The sequence below is a fragment of the Pagrus major genome, chromosome 2 (genome assembly GCF_040436345.1).
Source record: "Pagrus major chromosome 2, Pma_NU_1.0".
Taxonomy (NCBI): Eukaryota; Metazoa; Chordata; class Actinopteri; order Spariformes; family Sparidae; genus Pagrus; species Pagrus major.
This window is the reverse complement of record NC_133216.1, coordinates 25001299-25026051: the sequence shown is the minus strand read 5'-3', so window position 1 is coordinate 25026051 and position 24753 is coordinate 25001299. Positions and strand designations below refer to the sequence as shown.

General features: G+C 41.7%; 1 protein-coding gene across 1 annotated transcript in view; it reads right to left on the bottom strand.

The window, feature by feature from the left end:
• Positions 1–22465, bottom strand: part of igsf11 (immunoglobulin superfamily member 11) — a 105516-nt gene extending 83051 nt beyond the window's left edge. Inside the window, exon 1 of the mRNA XM_073492851.1 lies at positions 22405–22465. Coding sequence (XP_073348952.1) covers positions 22405–22465 — 61 coding nt within the window. The remainder of the gene's footprint in view (positions 1–22404) is intronic.
• Positions 22466–24753: the final 2288 nt, after the last annotated feature.

Below are 24753 nucleotides of genomic sequence, written 5' to 3'. Positions count from 1 at the left end.
TGGACACTCATGCATACAAAGCCCTCCTCCCACACACACACATTTACACACATATACCTGCCCTAACACACAGGGGAACCCTGCACATACAGCTTCATAACACCTCAGGTTTGCATGAGTGCTGTTAGGACCTTCGGCTATTCAGGCCTTTAAATTGGTCCCAGTGAGATGTGAGAGCTCGGACCACAGGGCTGACCTCTAACTCTACGCCTGTGTATCAAAGAATTAGTCTCTGTCAGCCAGGTCAATATCCCAACAGCAGCTGGAGACCCAGCTCGGATGTAGGGAGACTGTTGTAGAGCATTAGTCAGCTGATGATGGTAATGGCAAAGGCCATCTTCTCCTCAGAGCAAAGGTTTGATTTCAGGGAAGGTTTTCCCCCATTTGGTTGTAAGAATCATCTTGGGAATTGATTAAGGAAAGCAGAATCAGCTCATCAGGATTATTGTGGATAGGCATTTGGACAAGATGGACATAATTTTACCTTTTTGTGGACAATTCAAAAATATCAATAAAAAAGATCTTTGCTTACCCATTGTTTAAGATAGCTCAACAAAGATTTGATTTGATTTGATTTGATTTGAGTCATTTCTGGTCATATCTCCCATGAAGATATCACAAAGACAGATATTTACACTCAGATTTTACACTCTAAATTCTTCTTTCATGGGGGCTATAATGTTAACTGTTCTAGAGAGGTGTTAATTCAACTGTCCGCCCATTTGAAAGGCTTTCGTTTGTTTTTTTATAGTTACTCTGCCAACATTTACGACTAAGCATGCCAAATGAACTCCAAGGGCACCCAAGTACAGTGACCAGACTCCGCTCCTGTGTGCTGGGCAGACAGACAGACAGATGGACAGACATGACAGACATGATGGCGGTCATGTTTGGCTGGTCTGCCTGCCAGAGAAGGTGAGCTTGGTCACCTGCCAAGGCCAGAGCTGAACCAAGCTGGGTTAGAGTACAAATTACTGAACTGCTTGTACATGCAGAGCTGTTTACTTCACTTTAAGATGTTTCTGTCAGTTTATACATGTTGAAATTGAGCTTCATTTCAGTGATCAGATATGGATTCATCAAATCCTGACATGGATCTTTTAACATGCCCTTTCCTGTGGATGTGGTCTGAAATTAGCATCCGCCAAGTGCCAAATACAGGTAGCCGTAATTGAAAACCATGCTGAGATACTTGTTCTGTTCATTTAACCACGGACGTGTTTCTGTCCTCTGCTGTCTGTCTGTCTGTCTGTCTGCAGAGTTTCAGATGCACAGCCCAGGGACAGGAACTTCATGGTGCATTCAGATGCCCCTTGTAAACTCTGAAATCTGTACTCGATCAGTCACTAGGTTGGGCAATACCCAAAAAGGTTTTTCTTACAATGTATGATTATAGTATTTTATTTTATTTGTATTTAATGTTGATTAGTAGTATGAATAGTATGAATAAATAAAAGACTGACAGGTTGGTTTGCTGTTCACTTCTTTACTTTTCCATTTGCAGCAACACATACAAACACTTTTTAATATCTAAATAATATTAAACAGCAATAATATAATCGTAATAGCATATAAGAAGACATAAGACATACATAGTAATAGTATAATAAATTAAGTGCAGCTAGTCTGTCACTGATTCCCTTCCCTCTAAACTCTAGAGGGCCAGTCAAGTGAGAAATTACACTGTAATAAATTAAAATACACTCAGAGCAGTTCCTCTCAGGTGAAGACTCACACAGCTGTTGGATATTTATAAAATAGCACTTATGACCATAACTATTTAATATATTGGCCACAAATATAATATATTCTTATTTTACTGTCTTAAAAGACATAAGCATCTGTCATGACTTACTTATTCTCTGACTACAGCATTCTTAACAATTAGATATGACAATCATAACAATATCTCATTCATTGCTCCCTAGTCAGATTTTAACCATGTATCTCTGAAACCATTTAATTCAATTGGAGTGCAGGTTAGAGGGTCCCTTGTACAATTTACAGCAGTAGTTCTTACACAATCTCGTTCAAGGGAAATTGGTTTTATAATTGAAATATCCCTAATCGAAGCGATATTGAATCAAGTTGAACCGAGTCGGGACCTTGTTAGTTGGAATCAAATCAAATCGGAAAAGCATTGAAGATAACCAGCTCTACTATTTTCAATTCAGGATTATATCATAATTATCTGAATCCAATCCATGACAAGTCCTCCATCAGTCATTAAATGTTTCTGAATGGAGTCTTCCCATCTCATTCCCACAGACTGATTCCTCGGCGGCTGAGATGCCAGTACAGATGGACTGAATCGCGATGAGGCCAGCAGCAGTGCCTGTGGAGCTAAACTCCTGGTGAATTGTGCCAGCGCACAACCGCACCACGTTGGGGCCTGGCCGCTGTGGCGCTTGAGCCCTGGCAGAGAGAACAGAGGCCCCCTTGTTTTGGCAGAGGCATGTTGACAGGAAACATAATGCATTCACATGATAATGAGCCAGTGAATACATGTCCCGCGTACCGCCCTGCTTTCTTTCCCTCCCTTACATACAGTACACGTCTTTACACAGATAAGGGGTGAAACGCACACAAATCTGGTGTGCGCCGACACAAACGCACACACACACATAGTCATACAAACACGCACACTCAATCACAAGCCACTCAGTGTCTGGTGCAGAACGGCCTGATCGCTGGTCTCATCACCAAGGAGACCAGGCACTAAGCGGGCGCCTGGCAGAGACAGACTGGCATTTAGCATTTAGGACCCCACAAAGCTTTCAGGCAGAGTATACAGGCCTTTTTTAATGAAGAGAGAGAGCCAGAGACAGCGAGAGAGAGAGAGAGAGAGAGAGAGAGATTAGTCACATGGACACATGCAGATAAATAGATAAAAGAGGGGAAATGAAATACTGTTTGACACTCACATTAAAGAGAAGAATGATGAAGAGAGAGGGAGATGGAGGGAGAGATTTAGGAGCAGAGAGCAGGTTAGCAACAGTTAGATGAGGTACAAGCACAACTGAACAACAACACAGAAATGCATGAACATGAAAACGTCGTAGCTAGGGGGCAGAAAGGCAGGCAGGAGGAGAGAAAAACAAGATTCTCTCCTTTATTTTACAAGTCCTTTTACAGCACTGACTAAATAACTGCTGAGAGTGACGTGTCTAACTAACATAAAACACCTCTGAGTGTTAAGAGGCGCATGTGTGATCTCAGCTGACGTCACCAACGGGAAAAGCTATTAATACACATGCCCACCTGAGTCTCCACCAGGCTAGGGAGAGAAAATGCAGTGCAAATGAACTGTAAAAATAACGATTTCTTTTTTTTTTTTTCCCTTCATATTCATTCACAACTCCCCAAGCGGGGAGGAAAGAAAGGAAATGAAAAGAGGCGAAATCAAACATTTGGGTTGTCGAGAGCCCTCTGCCCTCTGAACAGAGCGGGAGATCATGGGACTGCACGAAGCAAACAAGTGTTGAATGCTTTAGAGGGATTTAGGCTGTGGTGAGCTCCAGGTGTTTTTGGGTTGAGGAGAGGAGAGGAGAGGAGAGGAGAGGAGAGGAGAGGAGAGGAGAGGAGAGGAGAGGAGAGGAGAGGAGAGGAGAGGAGAGGAGAGGAGAGGAGAGGAGGATAAAAGCTACCCCGGTATAACAGCTGGCGCAAATTGAACGGATAAGGTGTATGAGGTTGTCGTGTCAGCCGACTTTCTACCGAACATAACTTTAGGCCTTCTTCACTCTTGTTTGTTCCTGTTATGTCTTTAGACTCTGCTGCTTTTCTCCTATCGTTCCTCTAACTTTCAAACCTCTTCTAGATTTTCCTTCTGTTGTGCCCTCACTCCAGTTTTGTCCCACTTCTTACTCATACATACTTAAATACGTGCGTACTTATATATATTGTGCAGAGACGGCATGTAGTTGTGCATGCAAAGGTCAGTGAGAAAAGCATGTCAGGTGATGTAGGACAACAAGCGACAAAGTTTTGTACAGAGGAGGATGCGTCAAACACAGGGTTTTCATCCAGGGACTGCTGTTCGTGTCCTGTGTAAAAGCAATAGTCAGCACTGACTGTATTTAGGTCACATACGTATGTATGTAACGTACATATTTAACATAACTATCATGATGACGAAGGCTGCCTGACGAAGATTAACTTACTTTGTCCTCCCCTGCCCATTCAAAACTCAAAATGCACCACCTCTTCACAGTGCAATACCACTCATACACCAAAATCAGTGTGTATACGCAGATTTTTTAAACACTGGAAACTCGCTAATCATCTGCAATAAACTCCTCTCATATCTCCAGTGGACAAGTTTGCCTTTCTGTTTTTATCCCCTTGTGTTCATCACAAACTCCCCGGGAAAACAGGAAATGGTAGAAAGCAGCAGATCATATACAGAATAAACCCAGAAGATGTAAAACTTGTTTTAAAAATAAAAAAATCAATAATATCATGAATAAGACACATCGTTTGTTCCATTGTACATGCACAGTACCGATCAGGCAATGAGCTCGGCTCAAACCACATGGCAGCCACAAACAACAGTTACTTTTTTTAATATATTTAACTTCAGTCTCTCTTTCAAACTCAGAACCGACTGAACGATGTTCAAGCTCTGCCTGACAGAGACGGATGGAAAGACATTAACAAGCCTGCGGCCTTAACTTCAACACACTTCATAGCATCTCGCCTGAAAAGGAGAGAAGATTAGCATGTTCACCCAGGTGTTGTGTTCACATCACATCACAGCCGAGCCGAGCCAGAGGCGATAAACACACTGTCAGCTGTCTATTACACTGTCAGCTCTTGCAATACAATATCTGCTTGTGGCAAGTTCAGCATGGTTAAACGTTATGATGGTTAATGTTTCGTGAGCACTCATGGTGCTTCCTTCAATATTGAAAAAGTCACAAGTGTCATGAAGCACGAGATAAGAGATGTTCATTGATTAATACTTAAAACCACAATCTTTCCCTAACCTTAACACAGGTGTCAAAGTTCTCATTTTTTACAGCCGCCGTCCACCCTCTCCACCTGTCTCAGTATATGAAGCACTTCATTCAATGGAGAAAAAAGTAACCCTGCTAGCAATTATGCCTCCATCGAAACATAACTGGCAAAAACAATTATTGTAAATGAACGTAATTTCTACTAGGTTGCAGCCTGTAGATCAGTCCTCCACACCCTGCACCATCCTGCCCTCTTCATCCACCCTCGAGTCCTAAATCTCCTCTCTCACTCTCCAGTTCTGATGCAGCCTCAGACTAACTGTTAAACCAGGTGTGAAATCTGCCTGTGTGGCTGATTTGCTCTCTCAGCTTCACTATAACCTCTCCATCTTAAGTCAACTGGGCTCTAGTTATTCTCCCACACACGTTCCTTAAGAGTTTAGCTCTTATTCCACCACCCCCAGCCGCTCAGTGTCTGTGATGTTTTGATTACCAGCTATGAAACACTGTATCATATTCGCCTCATCTCATCTGCACGGCCAATTCGCAGCATTAATTTTTCATCCTAATTTAAACAAGGATTAATTAAAATTGGAGTCATTTTTTTCTCCCCACTGTGCATGGCGGCGGTGTAATCTGTTACAGAGTGGCTGCTTCAGCTCTTCTGTGCAACCTGTATTCATGAGCCTTTATCTAAGCAGTGTTTTATTATAACAATGGTGAATAGCGTCTCATGTGGCTGTGCAGGCACACCGATGGCAGTCTCAATGTGCCCTTCTATTCGAGACCATTCTCATTTTAACAAAGAGTATTTTTTTTCCATTGTGCTCCAATATGCAACACACATCTCCACATCTCTCTCATCGCCAAGTGGTACAGTAATAAAGACAGGCTACATCGCCCTCTGTTTCTATCTCTCTCCGTCTCACACCCACTCTCAGAGTGTGACGTAGCCCTATTCTGCTTAATTACAATGCACAAAAGACGAAGAGCCACACATTCAACTTTGGCCATAGGAGACCCAAATACCAATGAGGAAATCATCCTCTAAATACGGAGAAATTGTTGTGGAACGGGACAATGTCCCATGTTAATAAAGCACCCTCCAGCCGAGTACAATGGAGTCATTGATCATCTCATGTCATCGTTAAAACCCTGCGTTTCATCTCACAGCTTTAATAAAGGGAAAATGTCAAGCGTTTACAGGCCAGAGAAGATGGATCACTTGATATTCTGCCATTGATTATGAGATATGTTTATGAAGGTTTCAGACTTCGACTCACAGGTCCCAACGAGGATACACTCTGTCCTGCTCTCCCTGACTGAGCTCGCCCCTTTTCAACACCCTGCTGTTTCTATCTTTGTCAATATTATAGAGTGCAATTCTCTATCATTTCAGCGGCAGTCTGCCGTCTTTACTGACATCACATCACTACAGAGCAGTGACAGTGAGCCGTAATTGCACATCATTGTTGCTTTGCCGTAATTACAGTTGTGATAGTGCACAGGGAGAAAATGCGGTAATAGTCTCTGGGTAATTACCCCAATTGACTTGATGGTGGCTAATTGGATTGTTTGACATTGTGTGGATGTGTACATCTTTGCATGTGTGTGTGCAGATGTGTGTGTTTGTACATTGGAGCAACTGACAATAAACAAATATCCCCAGGAGAGTCTATTTGTAGGAACAGTGGGACAAAAGCATACCATCATACTTTATTATACTTTAGGAATCTATTTAAAGGTGCAATATGTAAGAATTGGACAACTGTCAAATTCATAATCAGAACAAATGGTGGGCAGCAGATCACTGGAGTAATAGCTAACTTTAGTGGCCATCAGCTAGTTAGCTCAATTAGCCGTGCAGCTAAACTGGGGGCTCGGGGACCAGGGGAGTGTAAGTGTTTATACACAGCACCTTTGGAATGGGACAAGTGCTAGCTGGTTAGCATGCTAATTTCAGTAGATATCCCTGCAACACAATACATACACACCATAATGAAAAAAACTGCTATTTACTCACATTCTGTTGATAATTTTAGTTAATTTTTGAACGTTTTTAAGAAAACTTGGTGTGTCACAAGGTTCATTCCTTGGCCCATTGCTTTTTTTCTATTTATATGTAACATGTTGGTGAAATTATGAAATTTTATCCAGAATTATGACTTCAATTTTGACAGCTAAGCTAGTGAACAGCTTCTTTTAGCTTACAGCATCCTGATGAATAAAAATAAATATTACAATATTTTCTGATGTTGCATTATAGATGAAGCTGTTTCATCAACGTTTATGTACTACCACGGCATGTATTAAAAACCTTCAACTTGTTCAAAGAGCTGCTCCAAGAATAGTAAATCAAATCAGAAGATCAAATTTGATCAAATTGCACACATTCTGACCAAGCTCCACCGGCTCCCAATTTGAGCCTGATCTGATTTAAAATACTGTAGCTTCAGCTAGCATATAAATAGTAAACAAGCTCCCACAATCATATTTGTCTGATCTCACCATCCCTCATGTAGCCTGTCACGCCTTCCGATCACAGGGTGCTGGCTGGCGGACTGTCACCAACAATCAGGAGGAAATTAGCAGGCAGCAGAGCATTTCCTACCAAGCTACATATCTTTAGAACCGCCATTCCCTCAGGACGATAAACCTGCGGAAATCTTCAAAATCCGATCCAGTCTTTATCTTGGGAGGACACACTCTTCTTTCACTTAAATGTAAAGAGTATTACCATAGAAATCAGCCTTCCAAAAGCAGGTCCAGAGCTGCCTTTCTGTTGCCGCATCATTACACTCACTTCCTCTCTGCTGTGTGTATGAATAAACGTCTCTGCTTCAAGTGGATATTTTTCACTCTGCGTCTCCAGATACTATCACATACAGTGGTTTGACCTGGTGGTGAATGCAGAGTCCTTTGAGATTTTCTTAAGGTGAGGGCCTGCGTAAACAAACTTGACGTGACTTGACCTTCACCCAACTATCACTCAACAGAGCGTGACCTTTCTCTGCAATGCTGAAGAGACATACGATCAAGAATTTTAAAGAAACACAGCAGTCAACTCCTTCTTGGCAAACATCTCCAAGTGGGTTTTAACGACATTTTCCTGACAAATCATTGTGAACGGAGGAACAGAAAAAGAAAGACGGGTCAAAGAATATAGACAGCATTTCACATAATAAATTATGACTTGGCTATATCACTGTTGAACCTTTGTATGTGTATATAGATGGAATCTCACGCGAGGTCTTTCTCGTGTGTCAGTGAACTGATCAAATAAAGCCAAAGCTATCTATAATCTATAAGCCAGGGTCACAGACCAAATGACAGACATAATCTGTGGCAAAGCCCGTCTTAGCAGATGATTTGGGCCTTGGCTCAATAGTTTACACATTGTTCCATATTCACAAATCACCTCTTAGCAGACAAGCTGGGCATGGATCAGCAGCCGCAGCTCATCAGAGGAGGCAAGCCACGGCCACTTCGGTCATGTAGAAGCAACAAGGAGGGTTTAGCTTGGTGATAATACAACTGAGTTTGAGTTTGAGTGCAACAAATCAAAGGTTTATTTGGGAACTAATTAATTTCAGATTCCCAAATTACAGAAGTTTGGGGATACAGTATATATCCATATACTGTACTGGATGTAGTTCCATTTCCACAAGCAATCTGCAATTGTGAATGCAATCTGTGTTCCCCCAACAGCACCTCAATTCACTTTCTCTTTTATGTGAAGTCAGGAAGTTAAACCCATGAAGCCGATATCGCTCACTTTCTGAGAGACGTTACTTAATTTGAAGGTGAATCATTTAAATGTCCATGGTCCATGGTCCATAATACAACTACTGTATCTCAATAGTATTTCCCCTAAGAAGGTAAAACAGCATTTGATGCACGTATTACACCAAAGCATTCACTGAGATGATGCTGACTTTGCCTATCATGCCACCATGATGATAGAGATAAGACGACTAAGTAACTGTAAAACAGCTGTATTTGCTGCACACCAACCACTCTGACCAGGTACTTGTATGTATGCAGTGATGGAATGTAACTAAGTAAATTTACTCAAGGTTTGAGGTACTTGTACATTACTTGAGTAGTTCCATTTTCTGCTACTTTGTACTCCACTGCACTATATTTTGGAGGCTGTTTATTTGATAACTATAGTTACTAGTTACTTCACAGATTACATGCTGCATCAGAGCCAGAGTACAACATTTTTAAATTAATTCATTTAATCAACAATCAGATAAAAAAAGAATTCTGATAATCAGTAGACCCATAGTATACAGTATATACATACATGTTGATGATTGTATCATGTACTTTTACTTGTACTTTTGATGCTTAAGTACATTTAACATCAGGTGCTTTAAGACATTTACTTGGTTCTGACTTTTGGGTACTTTTTACAACATTGTCAGTTTATATAAATATTCAACATCAACACATCTGGAGATACGTGGTTTTCACTGGGCAGAAAGGTAGTCTGAAAAGTAACTAGCAACTAAAGCTGTCAGATGTAGTGGAGTAGAAGTATGAAGTCCTATAAAATGGAAATACTCAAGTAAAGCACTTTGAATTTGTACCTGTACAATACTCGAGTAAATGTACGTAGTTACTTTTCAGGTTATAAATACTGATAAATGATGATAATGTAGTGAAGAAAGATTCTGGGGGATTTTTTGTTGAGTTTTCTGTTCGCTGTTTCCACTGATGGTATGTCACTGAGTACATTTACTCAAGTACTGTGCTTGAGGTGGTTTTACTTCCCATCTCCTGCTGCTTTCAACTTCCACTCCACTACAGTTTGGAAGCAAATATTGACTTTTTACTCCATTAAATGTACTGGATTACTTTAGTTACTAGTTACTTTGCAGATGACACACTGCATCAGAGCCAAATATGTGTATAATGCGCTTTTACTTTTGATATTTACGTACATTTAAAATCAGATACTTTAAGACTTTCACTCAAGTACTATTCATATGGCTGACTTTCACTTTTACAGAAGTCATATTTTAACACGAGATCTTTACTTTTCCTCAAGTATGACTTTTCTACAGCACTATATGTATGTGTGCTCATTAGCACTGGGTCAGGCTGCTTTAAGTGCTGCGTTTATCTTGACACCTTTAATCACAGAACAGTTTATCTTATTTCTAAGAATATCATAACGAAGTCAGTGTCAGCGGTTTTCTCCACGTTTGGTTTCCTGAATAGAGTGTTTCTGTGCATCTGTCCTCACCCCTCGCTATCGTGTGCATGGACTAACATCCATTATTGTGTTACACTTATTTAAAGCTCCCCTGATAGCCGGGATCTACTTAAAAGGTTTTTTGTAGGATAGTGGACAAATAGGACACACACACACATAGTGTGTCAGTGGGGTCTGTGACAATACTACTATCTGGCATTATCAGTTAAGTCCATGCAATATCCTCGTGATATTAATGCGTGTGGGAGGGTGGGGTGAGGGATCTTTGTGTGTTTGTGTCATTATGTGTGGGTGTGGGTAGGTACATCCGTGCCTTCAACTGTGTGTGTTTGTGTGTGATGGCGAATTTGGCCTTTTCATATTCTGGCAGAACTATCTGGGGCCGAGTGGATTTGCATATTGAGCACTTTACAAACACAAAGCAGTGTGCAGCGTACTGGACAGTGTTTCCCTGCCCCCACCACCGGTCTCCAGGCTGTCAGAGAGGGCAACCAGATAAGACAGTAGAGACATGGATTAAGGGTTGAAGGGGCACAGCAGCATATGGTGCCCCCTGATATCCATGCCCTTTATATTGTTGTAAGACTAACACTGCCTATGTGGTCGCCACGAGGAGCAGGTCTCACAGGATGTAACAGAGCTCATCTAATTCTTTTTTTTTTTTTAATCAACCATTAAAGTTAAGATGATGCCCTCAACAAGTTTTTAGTGGCCAAAGGGTCATCAAGCTATAACACTTGAAATCTAATTCAAACACTCTGGCTTTAAATCCTAATGCATCCAAAGGTTTTGTCGCTAGCTGCAAGAGGTCACAGTTAATTAGGCCCACTTGAGATTTTAACAGCTCAGAAAATGCAGGAAAAAGTGACAGTAAAGAGAAAAATGGGGAGAAAGGTGAAATGAGCTGCTGATAATGCTACAGAGTCTGTCACATTAAATAATAATGAGTATGTAACTAAAATCACATTCAGTCATTGTTCTTTGTTGTCTAGAATAATGTGAAAATGTGTATGAGCTGCCCTCCTTCTCAGGATGAGGACTGAATGGTGGTGACGTGTCACCTGGCTGAGTCAGCTGACAAACAACTGTTTGACCACTTCAGCCAAAAGATACACTGCCAACATTTATTTTGGCAGCTGGGTTAGTTCAATCCTTTTGACAACCATGCTTCCTGTTCAATAGTCCCTAACAAACCTACCTGTTTTCACACTGTATCTCCACAGGAGAGCATTAGCTGAACTGCCTCAAATGTAATATGACAAGTGGCAACCAGCTGTAACCCATCCTACAACTACCACACCAAATTGACCTCAGTCTAAACCACTGAACACTCCTAAAGGGGCTGTGGAGTTCAAATAAAGCAAAGACTAACACTTTGTTATATACACACTTATGTGAGACATTACTATAAAGGTGTTTGAGGTCTCAGGTGTCTGTGTGTGCACATGAGCCACATGGTATGCACACAAATGAGCAACTCAGACTGTTTTTAAATGTTTGTGTATGCATGTGCATGTATTGCCAACGTATGTCTATGAAATTCACTTGCAAGTGCCTCTGAATGTGTGTGTGCGTGCGTCTGTGTGTGTGTAACTGTGTAAGTGTATGTTCCCCAGTTTGTCAAAGTCCCACCTGTGCCCCCTCCTGTTCTATTGGATACAACAGCGACAATGCTAAGGTGAAGTCTGCTGTAACAATGCACAGATGGGATCTCTCCTGCTTGCCTCTTTCTCTCTCTCTCTTTCTCTCTTGCTCTCTCTCTCTCTCTCTGTGTGTGTGTGTGTTGGTGTGTGTGTGCCTCTGCGAGCCATTCTCCCTGGCTGTTCACATGGATCAGATTTGACATGTTCATTCGTTGTCTGCAAGGACAGAACAAGCGGGGACCACTTTTCAGTCTCACCCTCATCCCTGGAAAGTCGATTTGTGTGTCGACAGTGTGTGTGGGAGGACGCGTCGAGGGAGAGAGAGAAAAATTTGGAGTGTGCGAAAGAGCGGCATGGAGGGAAATAGAGGCTGAAAAAGGGAGACAGTGAAAGAGCATGAAATTGGAAAACAGTGATGTAAAGGGAAGCAATGCAGCACAAATAGGAGGGTATCAGGGGGATGGAGAGGGGAAACGTAGAGAGATATAGGTCTAGATAGAGAGAACGTAAAGTTGGACCTGTGTTTTGAGAGAATGACACTTGAGAGAGAGAGAGAGAGAGAGAGAGCAAAGGAAGAACACTAGTGAGAGTGTGTGGCTCTGGAGCGCTGTACAAAAGAGGGACTAATAATGAAACTACGGAGATCTGCCGCACAACCTTCCCTACAGGGAGCAACTGAGGCAGTTAACACACATTTACTGAGAGCCAAAGTGTGTCACACCAAGAGCTCGTCTTCCTCTCCTGCAGGGACGCCGCATTTCGGTGTCATAACTAACCAGATAGTGACACTGTAGTGCTTTATACAAGCTGACCCAGCATTTATATATTATAGTATACTACAGTTGGCTTTATTGGAACTTTCGGTGTTTTTATTGTCCAGAAATTTGGTTTTTAAAGTTAAATTTCAGTTCAGTAAAGCTTTGAGTTTTGACCATCCCTCCTGTCAGTTATGATAACACTGTACTTAAAGTATTTGGTGCGATCTGGAAATACAGAGACACGTTATATAAAAGTAGGACAGGGAACAAAGACAAACAGCCCAATCAGTCACAATCAGGCACTGATGTGTGACTGATTGGGTAGTTGGGTAGCAACTTTTGGAGAAACATAACCTCACGTCGCACTATGGTGGCCAATCAGATAAGCTGGCAATCAGACTGACTGGTCAACTGTATTGTTGTTCAAGCTGTTTACATTAAACCATTAAAAGGGCACTTATACTTACTATAAAAGTTTGGAAGAAAAGGCCAACAAGGACACATGCACAAACATTCAGAGGTCTTTCAAATTGCTCCGAGTTTCTATTATGTTGCCTGGTGGCTCAAACATCATCGTCCTGCCAGGAGACTGCACCAGCAGGGGAGCAGAAATATTCTGCAAACTTGTTCTGGATGGAGAAAGCCTCTCTGAAAAAGCTGTTGCCTCCAAGCTGTGACTCAGAGACCAGCCACTTTGAAGGACAAAACAGTGACACTCTCCCAGTTGTGTCCTCCCACACCGCTGCACAACCCTGCTCGCATCACCAGCTCAGTTAGTCTGAACGCAGCCTTAAACCAAGTCGGTTTTGAATTTTTATAATGGACGTCTTGAATAATAACCTAATCTTTTGCTAACTTTGGCTAACCAGTGGTTTTGTTTTCTTTTTCTCATCATATATGAGCTTCAGTTATGCCGTCTTGTCCCCAGGTGTGAGCAGTTAACTCGGCGAGTGCATTGGCAAAAATTACCTGATAAATAAAACAAAAAATTACCTTGAGCCCTTCTTCGCCACCCTGCTGCCTTCTGAAATGTGTTTCTTGTTAATACATTTTGAGAGCAGAGACACTGAACTGGATTAAGGCACAAATAAAACAGCAGTGTTTTACCCCAACAGCCAGTTTATGAATTACCTATGGCTGTGAAAAGCCCTGGGCATATTTAATGCAGGAGAATCTGTCCCCCTTTTCACTTTGTTCCCCTCTATTCTCTTCTCTTTGCAGTATTCTGCATTTCCACTCCATTAGCAGATGTGAGTGTCAGGACAACAAGCAGAGGGTTTCAAGTTCAGCTGCTGCTCGCCCTGTGCACATTGCTTCTGAAAGATAAACGAAACCGCCAAACTAACACGCTGCTGTCAGGAGGATAAAAACACGATTACGGAAATTTCCACACAAAGGAAAGGCTGTATACAGCAGCAAGCAAGACAATTGCTGACTATTGCTGACTGTTCTCTGTCTTACGTCATGTGTGAGACCCCTGCACCTCAGAAGAAGGAGCAGAGAAGTCGTTTCCGTCAATGCTTTCGGCCAGGCAGCTAACAATGGGGGTAGTCATTACAGAAGAGCACAGACAGCCTATCGTGTGCAACAGCGAGCAATTAACAAAATTACATTCCTCTATAATATGAAATTATCCAGAGCACATTTATAGAGTCGGTGCAATTATCTGGTCGAGACAACTCAACGGACCACCATGCACTCAAAGCAGGTCACGGGGTCTTCATTATCTCACAGTGTGACACCAGCGCGTTCAGGGTTCATCAAGTGCTGTAAGGTCATCTAGCTGTTGTGCTGATCAATTAACAATCAATTTCAAATTAGTGATGCAAGGCCACATTACTCCAGGGAGTACAGTTGGAAATAGTCCTTGCTTCAGGACTGCTGTCAGGAAACTCTGACCTAAAACCACCCACAGCTGAATCTGCATCCTTCCTCTAGGCCCGCTGCAAAATGCAACTCCCACTACAGCATTTCATGTAGCTGTCTGTCATCGTATCCTGGGAATAGACCGCCTGCCTCCTCTGCAAAAGCACTGTGATATTTGTTTTGGTATTGTGCTGTGAAATCTGTTCAAAACGAGCGTTTCAGATGAATGGCCACATCATCATCATCACATCCAAGTCCACTGTAACGGGCCTGGTGAGTGACAAGGGGTGAAAAGATATTGTGCACATTTATCGGTGCTTTTAAAAGTCAAGTCACACTCAGTATTCACTGATTTAATTCTATCAATTTAGCAGTTTGCACCCTAGATTTTTTTTTTTTGCTCGATCGAATTACTTAATTTGTTCACAGAAATGGCTCCACCGGGGAACTTAAATGACTTAATCAATCCCTGTGTACTTCACTTAATTCACCACAGTATTATTTTTATGAGGCTATGAAAACACAATGTTGTGGTATATTTGTCATTACTTATAAATGCTTTGAAAGATATCGTTTGATTCAGAAAGGCTCTTATTGGCTTCAGCAGGGTGCAAAGTAAGAGCAAGGACCTTAAGTAACCCTGAGAACCGCTTTCATAATTTGAGGGATTGGTTTATCAGTTCTGGAGAACAGATTAAGTAATCAAGCGTATGAATTTGGGGTAAAACAATTATCAAAACCACTTAGCCACAGGTAGTCCGCCTGGAAAATGTAGCTGTGCACAATAAGTTTTTGAGATATGCAAACTTTTTAATTTATTTTCAAAAGGTTTGAATGACCCAAGTCAAACAGCTTATCGCACCCTATGCATTAAGATAAACAGCTGGACAGACTTAAGTGAGTTCCTTTCATCTCGACGTTGAGCTCACTAGAGAACGCCAATTTGCCTAATGATCCCAAAAGACAAACTGTCTGAAACCTTGATCCTTTGGGATCCACTGTAATTTATTTGCCTGGGGAATATGAAGGCCCAGGCCCACAAACACAAAACACACACACACACATTCACACCCCGCCTGTTAACACACACTTGTGGGAATAATGTGCGCACAGGAGCATTTCCTCCGCCATTGATCTGAGCTCATAAAGGCTTACAATGATAAACACGGCAACTATTCTTGGTAATACCAGAGATCAACTTAACAACCCTCTGGCAGACACTGATTGAGCGCCGCAATATATCACAAGGAAGTGAACGGTGTAGGAGGGGCTTTGTGAAATATAAATCGATTAGCAGTGATTTTTGCAAACATGAAAGTTTGAGCGCGTGCCCTAAAATACAGAGAGAACACTATGTTTCATTTTATATGGGGATGAATAAAAATGAAGCCTAAAATCTGTTAGTTATATGGATTTAGAGACAGATGACTGTTTGTAAATAGTCATTTCTGTCCAATGGGCACAAAGAAACAATAATTATTCTGTTAGAGCAGTCTGTGGAAATCCCCAATTTGTGACTGAAGATCAGGGTGCTGACTAAGACTCATGACTTTGATTGTATTTATTGGATTGGTGGGACTTTTTCGCTTTCTTTTACAACTGTTAACTAAACCATGGAAGTGGAAAGCAGAGGTGCTGAGGGGGCTGCAGCACCCCCCCCAAAGGAGGCATTATAAAGACCTTAATTGATAAAACATGTGCAGGCAGATTCTCTATAGAGCACTTTCTATCTTATACTACCAGATAACATTTGCCGACTTTACAAGAAGGCCCAACTAATTAAGAAAATGGCACAGACATCATTTCATAAAGTGGATTAATTTTATTCTAACTCAACAACTCACTAAATTGAGCGTTTTTATGAGGGAGTCTGGGGAACGTCCTGTTTGACTTTGTAGGTGCTGTGGCTGCTTTGATCTATAGTATGTTGCTGTTCACGTGTGCTGTGTGCTGAAGTGCAAAACAGTTTAAAATTGTTGTTAATAACTATTTGATAAAAGTTATCCTGGCTTTTCAAATTAATAAAAAAACAAAATCATGAATGCCACGCACTGTTTACTATAACGTCATTATATAGACCGACCTCTCAGCACCCCCAACTGTGACTGACTTCCAGCGTCCCTGAACTAAACTGATTGTAACTAAAGCTTATTGATAGTTGCAAAGAGTCGAACATTTGTAAGATCTTGTATTTAGTTCCACATATAAGGCCACCTTAACGTTACAACTGCATGTACCAAATCTCCCCTGAGTTACTGACGGGACAGGGGGCCTGTCAGCAAAGGTCCTGTCAAACCTCGAGAGCCAGCAAAGCAAAACTGCTCATTTCAAGGAGAGGATCTTCAGGGTGCCACGACATGAGGAAGACATCCGCTTTAAATATGTATGAGCCCAGGGCTCTTCACACAGACAGACACGCACACACACACACACAAATGCACACTCAAAAGGAAAAATCAAGTTAGAAGATGCTCTCATCCGAATGGTACAATCTGTCATAGTGTGTTAGGGACCAAGATACTTTTGTATACACTTCCATCATGGAGATTCACTTATGTTTGGGTATTTTGTTTTTGAATTACACCTTCCCCCTCCACACCGAACTGTTGCAGGACTGGAGTGATTCCTTTTTCGGTGCTTGAGTTATAAAGCGAAGGTGTCGCCTTTTGCAGGCTCTTATACATCAGCATTGTATCGTTATCATGATATGAGACCATGTATCGTCCTAGAATTGGGATATTGAATTCTGATTTCTGAAGCGCTTTTAAAGGGGATCTGGTAACACTTTATAATACCCATCATGAATAAATGGTAAATGTATGTAAATTTAACTTCAGTTAATAGTTATTTCACTGTTAACAAACAATTTAAAAAAAACTTTATTAACAATTTATTAAGCAATGGCAAAGATTTATTAACCATTATAAAGTTGCAACTCTATAATACCATCCAAGCAATGTTTATAGATAAACTACACAGTATTTATTAACTATTTAAAGTATAATACACATCAATTAACAATTTCTTAATGAATGTTTAATGAAGAATGTAATAGTTTTTGTTTAATAGAACTATTCACTAAAGTTGAATTACTTATAAATTCATCACTTATTAATGATGGTTATTATAAAGTGTTACCAGAGATTTCAAACATGGAGATAAACACTGTGTAACACAATATTATTTTAACGCTGTATCACCCGGCACTATTCCTAAAGAACATCAGCTTTCACAATAGTGCAGTTATCTCCCGCTCCATCCACAGAGAAGTTATCTTGCTGCTCGGGGAAATGATCTTGTGGCACATTTTCACTGCAACTTTGATGCAATGATGAAACTATCTTGTATGTCTTCCGTGTCATGAAATTGAAGTTGAAATGTTTCATTCAGGCAATTCCTGCCGCACAGAGTGATGCAGCAGTGACAGGCGATCATCTAAAATGAATGAACTTCTCCTGGAAAGCAAAGCGATTGCCACTTTAAGTGTTATAGATGGCAAACCTGAGTCTAAAACAAGTTTGACAAGTGTACCGCCTGCCTCCAGATGAGCTTCCGTTTTGATAAGCAACACCCAACTCGTCCGAACCTCAACATAACCGATCACATTTCGGCATCAACAACATCACCCTGCTCCCTAAACGCCCATGATCCACTCATGATTCCCTCATTTGCCTCTCTGATTAAAGGTACAACCAACCCCAAAACCTCAAAGCCCCAAACCCCCAAAACTCTGTGAACTGACCACATCAGATGTTTGCCCCAGATGCTTGGCCAACTGCCGTGCAGCAGAGCAGCCTGTGGACTCTTCGGGGCCTACTTTAATGTGTGCTTAAGAGACCGTGGGACCGGGCGAATGCTGCGCTCACTCTCCTCCAAATATCTGCCCATCATTTATTCATTCACACTCCCAGGATGGCCTCTACCGCCATCATCTGAGGACCCCGTCGTCTGAAGTTCTCTGCGTCTCTGTCGCTCAAACATGCGCACATATACGCACACACGCACATGCACTTTGCAAGCGGTCCCAGAGGTCTTTTAATTTTTTGAGAGGCTATTTTTAGTGAGAAAAATAATCGAGGTGGAAAGTTCCATCTGTCCAACACTCTTGTTCCAGCTGCTCCTTTTTAGCAGCAGGCGGAAAGGGGATGGGGGGGAAAAAACGCTACTTATCAGATAAAACCGACACAGACGGGATCTTTTTTATCATATGCATCCTGCATTAGCAGGGTTTCTAGGTTGAGAGGCACATTTTCAGCAAGATGCTAGGTGCATTACATTAAAATAGAACTGTAAGATCACCTGCAGTTACAAAAACTGAGAGTACGTTTGAAGGTCTGGTGAGCCGTGCAGCTCTCTCCACCACTTCAACACTTTATTATCTTTTCAAAGCTCTTGTCATTTTGCTCCCTCTCATCACTCATTATCTTTGGCTGCCTGCAAAATAAGTAAATGGACTGAACCAAACAAAGCATAGATACACACATAAACATGTTTTTTTTTTTTTATTACTGAACCTGCTATACATTGTAATATTAGTTTTGAAACAGCTTTCCGGCCAAATTTAGCCCAGTTTTTAACTTGACAGTTATGCAGCAATGTATTTTGGCCTGCAAATCTCCAAAAATCCATTCTTACTGCTACTGTGACCTATAGTGCTGCAAGAAATAGCGATTAATTGATTGACTGACAAGTCGATAAAATGTCAAAAAAATTCATCATAATTTCCAAGAACCAAACGTGACATCTTCAAATTGCTTCTTCCGTCCAACCAACAGCCCAAAACCCAAACTCTCATCGTTTTTTTGCATAAATAACAAAGAAAAGCAGCAAATCCTCACATTTAAGACGATGGAACCAGCAAAAGTTTGAAGTTGTTGCTTGAGAAACGACTCAAACAATCGATTGAATATCAAAACAACTGGTGATTAACTTTCTGTCGACCCACCAATCGATTTATACACTGAATGTTGCAGCTCTACTATGTAATAATCAAACTGAGCTGAGGACACCATGTAAACAGCCAACAACAGATAGACCAGACTTGCTGTGTAATTTCATTACTTTGAGCAGAGCCTCAAAGGTTAACAAGCTCACAGTGAATGTGGAGAAGAGGACCCGTCCAAGTTCAGCTTTGATGCAGACATGAATGCTCTGAATGTCAATGAGCTTAAGAAACACTCCACGTCGTCTTTGTGTGTTTGTTTTTACGCTCGAGCGCTCCGCGTCCTCACTGGACTCTTCATTTCAAACATACGGGACAGCGGGACGGACGCCTGGGGGCTAATCCGAACATTTCGCTGAATGCAAATTTGAAATGTTCCGTGGCATCTATTATGCAGACTTCCCAAACAAGCAGCCGTAGTTGAAGAGTTCAGAGTCACCACCTCCGCTTGAATTTAATCTGTTGAATTGATTGGACCTCCAGATCGGTCCCTGCAACACCCTTGAGGGTTTGTTCCGGGTGAATCGTTGAATCGGGGCATCGTGGACAGAGCAGCTCTGTGTTGGTGTCGCCAGGGGGGTTCGTTGTGACATCAGCTGAACCAATCGGTTTATTAGCATAGAGCCTCCACTGTTTATTCTTCTAATACAAACTTTCTTCAAAGGTTTTAAGCATTGCAGTTTGCCTCCACTGTGTAGCTCTAAGATGCCTGTTTCTAATTGAGAAGAGAGGATACAATATTTATGTGTAACTGGGGAGGGTTGATGGCTGAAGAAGGATGTGACATGTCCTCTAACTGATGCTGGAGGTACGAAGGGCCCTGACATGAACTGTCTAATCACTTTACTTCCTCCTGTCACCACTGCTGTTTTCTGATTTCCGAAACTTTCCTCTTTGCACTTCTTTATTCACCGTTTACAGCTACAAGCTCATCATGAGCGGCATTGACTGTTAGAACTGCACATTTGAGGTACAAGTGAAGCTACCCAGGCCTCATTGTGCAATAACCCCAAACAATCGGGTGTCCGCTAACATAATGAACACATCAGATCAATCCAGTGACAGTGTCTGACATGCAAAAAGTGGAGGTCAGTACACACAGCCAAAACAAGCATCCACAATCAATAGTGACTTTGCTGCATCAGAATTTATTTATAGAAACACTGGCAGCTCCCCGCCAAGACGCAAGAGAAGAAAAACTGTCCAGCGAATGCAGCTCGTGTCTGAACAAGTGGGCCTGTTAATGGAGCCGCCGAGCTCTCACACGCTCAGCAGTTTGTTCTTTCTGTAAACTCATCTGTAGGCTCGAACCCGCGCTGGTTACTCGGAGGATTTTTCGAATTGGATGGACATGTGAGTCACAAGAGCAGCCATGATTTTATTTCAAATCATTTTGTCAGACAAAGGGTCAGACAGACCGAATCATGTGTGTATTTGTGTGTGCACGTGTGTGTGTGTGTGTGTGTGTAACCCTGAGCTCGACTGACAAGACACGATCTACTCAGAGAAGAGTTGTACAGCTAAATAAGTGAGCAGCGGAGTGAAACACCTGGGCAATCAGGACTAAATTCAATCTCACACAATTGCTCTGTCCAAATTGACATGTCAGGCCGCTGTGTGTGTGTGTGTGTGTGTGTGTGTGTGTGTGCATGTGCCTGCAGGGTTCAGCTGAAATGCTTTTTGTGTCCTGACATTAGCCTCTAAGAAGCCTCGGTTGGCATTTTCTACCATTCTTCTGCTCGGCTTGGATCTTTCCGAATAAGGGTTTGGACATTTTTTTTTTTTTTTTTTTTTTTTGTTAAAGAAAGTTGAATCTCATCTCAAGGAACTCATAAATGTTTAACTCACAACTATTTAATGGCTTTATAATGCTTTTTTAAACATCTTTATTCATTAGTGTACACTGTATTTGCATGAATTTATAAAAGATGCTCATTTATTGATGGGTCCCATTAATCTTTTCTGTAATGGTGTTTCTATTTTTGTAAATTCTGACTCTTATGCCCGTAATGCTCTCTCTAAACTACAGAGAAGACTTTTAAAGCATTTATAAAGACTTGCTTTACAAATATCAAAGACAATTTTAAAAAATGTAAATGTATCTATTACATTATACTACAAAAAGCCAACATAAAGTATGACAAACTCACTAAACCTGAAGTTGGTACATTTCTAATAACACAACTGGACTAAGAAGTAAAATAAGGTCAACAAGCTTGCTATTTAGTGCCACACACACACACAGTACAATTCCCCATAGCACAATTAAAGGAATATATAGTGGTTGTCCTTTGGGGTTGCCCACTCTCCCGTGCTGTCTGGTCACCCTGCTCCTCGTTAATCGGGCGGGTACCAGCGCAGCTTTCCACCGTCTGCTGCGTTTCTAATTCAACACACAGACTCTTACTGTACTGTGCCTCGGTGGTTTAAAAAAAAAAAAAAAAAAAAAAGGCAGGAAATTGAGACCTTAAGTGTTGTGTAGGACGCGCAAAAGCGGTATCAGGCACGGCTGAGCGCATTATGGATAAGATGTGCACAATCAAAAGTGCTTTTGGGAGCGATGACATGGCAACTGCTGGGGAAAAGTCCTCCTAAATCTGTGCTTTAGTTTTTGTGGAAATGCCGGGGATTTGTCAGCCTGATCCAAACATACCGTATTAAGGAGGGGAGCGGGGGGGTGGGGGGGATCAAATGGCTGTGGCACGCGCTCTTGGAGAGGAGAGGTTGAGCCCGTGGCACAATTTAATTCCAGATACATCTGTTTTTGCAGCGCTGATGCATTGTACTTATACACGTGATGGCAAATCTGTAAGCCTTTTGAAATATGTTCCCTTTAACCTATATTTGTTATCATCATCATTATCATTATTATTATCATTATTATCATTATTATTATTATTATTATTATTATTATTATTATTATTATTATTATTATGGGATTGTCTGTGCGCAAGGTCCGTTGTGCTTGTAGTTGGGGATGGGTGCACAAGTTTCCAAGTGTCACATAACTTACCCTCCATGCAGAAAATGACCATCCAGGCTATCCAGAGGTCCGAGTTATGGAACTTCACCATGGTTCGTAACTGTTCGGTGACTGGCTCTCAGTTCAGCCCAATGCCTCCTTCTTTAGAAAATCTCAACTCCGCTAACAGTCCCCTTGGAGAAAAGTAACGGCATGAGACATGTAAGCAGTCCGTGTGTTTTTTACGCAGCGCGCACCAGCGACATTTCCCCCAAAAAACACAACGTGAGATGTTCAAATGTGCGGAAACAATATCATTAAGATCATGTCCATCCAGCGGGGACTCGTCTCTCCTTCGGGCGCTCCTCACTCCTCCTCTCCTCCCGTTCTTTGGTAGCTGCAGCTCACTCCAAGACTCTTCTCTCTCCTCGACTTCTCCCGTCAATTTACGCACGCTCACAGCAACTCAGTGTCCACCCGCTGGTGAACTCAGATCTGCCCACTGTCGCTGAAAGTGACTTACAAAGTGATCAGAAACTGGCACTGTCCCCGTCCGCTCGGTGAGTCTCTCCAACGCGTCTTGTTGCGCTCCATGGTTTCTCGTCTGCTCTGCTGCGTCTGAGCGGACCAGGGAGCGAGCTGAGGAGCGATGGATACAACACGACTTCCACTTAGCGGTTTTCAAAATAAGATATCAGCCCGGAGGAGCTGTCATGTAGCGTGGATGTGGAAATTGCGTTTAAGGTGGGGCAGGAAGATTACAGTTTAGACAACTTTGTCATCACGTGGTAAAAGGAGAAAGGATCACTCCTCTGTGCATGTTTTCTCCCCACAGGTTTAACCATTAAAGTAAAGGAAAATGTGTCAGAAAAAACTGAGAATCAAAACAGTGAGATCAATTTGTTAGTATATAATACATTAATGGTAAAATCAGTACATAATAGAATAAAACAAAGTAATATTTAAAACAAAAGAAGTCAATGACATATCCCAGTGTGCAACAACCTCAATTTCAACGTTGATTTCTAGTTGAGTTTATGGATGATGTTGAGCCTGCAGACCTCTTTTCAACCAGACAAAATGTTTTTGTTTTTTAACATCAGTGCGTCACAAAACCCAAATCTGTGTGAGCTACTCATTTTGATATTTTCTCAGATGGTTGAAAGACATTACTGACTAATGTGAAGACATTTACAACTCACCTGAACTCGACGTGCTTTTATTTTCTAGGTCAAATCCGCCTGGCTTCCGGTCGTAGTGTGACTGCGTGTGTGCGGCTTGATGACGCTCGGCAGCGGATGATTGAGATGAGCTCGAGCCCGGCTGTTGCTGGGAGACCGATGACGCCAGTCGAGACGGAGAGAGACGCTCGTGCCCTCCTGCGGTGCGACCACAGCACGGCCGATAAACAAATATATGTATACATACACAACAGTATATATTTTACATTGTCTGTGTGTTTGTTCCTCATTGTTTCTGAAGTCTTTGTGCCAGTGAAGCTTTTTAAATTGAAATTGAATAGAATGGAAGTTCTGTGGTACTCAGTCACACTACACAGGCTATTCTTAGCTCAGGGCTATATTTAGTCTGGCTAAGAGTTGACAGTGAGATAAATTAGTCCCTTTTCACACACAAATTGTTAAACCGGGATTAGCCCAGAGATATACCATTCACACTGCACTTCAACTATACATGGGTTAAATATCAGTTAGAAAACATAGCTAATATTAACATTATAGATTAACAGTAGCTGTAGAATGACAGTTACATGATAGTTTACTTTGGCCGTGTTTCACACTGGCAACTTTTAGCCCAGCTTTTAGTCCATTATCAGGGGACAACCACACCAACTAAGGGCTAAACCTGCTCCGGAGCAGGGCCAGCAAGCCCCGGGCTAAAGTCAGGGTTCGCATCTATGAAATGTGCCAGGATTGTGCCAGTGGGAATGTTTCCTTAGGCTAAAACGGTTCTATGAATGGCTTTAGCCCTGGGTTAAGTGCAGAGTGGAAAGCCCTGTTGGTACATGATACTTTTAATGTGAAAGCATGGTGTCATTTGCCCTGGAGACACTGGGGACATGTCTCCACTACTTTTTGAAATCACCAATTTTGTTCCCATCACTTCTCATAAAGCATAATTAGTTAAAAATGTGCCAAAAGATAGACTGCACCAGGAAATGTGAAAGCAACATTATGCAACTTTTTTACCTTAAATCAAAATCATGTTGATGGTACAGTGTCTTGTGAGAGGGTAGGATCACAGCGTTACATACATGTTTACTTCAACATACAAGTTTTCAACACATAAGTTCAGGGGGGGGGGGGAGCGCCGAATTACACAAAATGCCAATTTCTACATAATGTTGCTTTAACTAACAATTAATTTTGACTCTACTTTTTA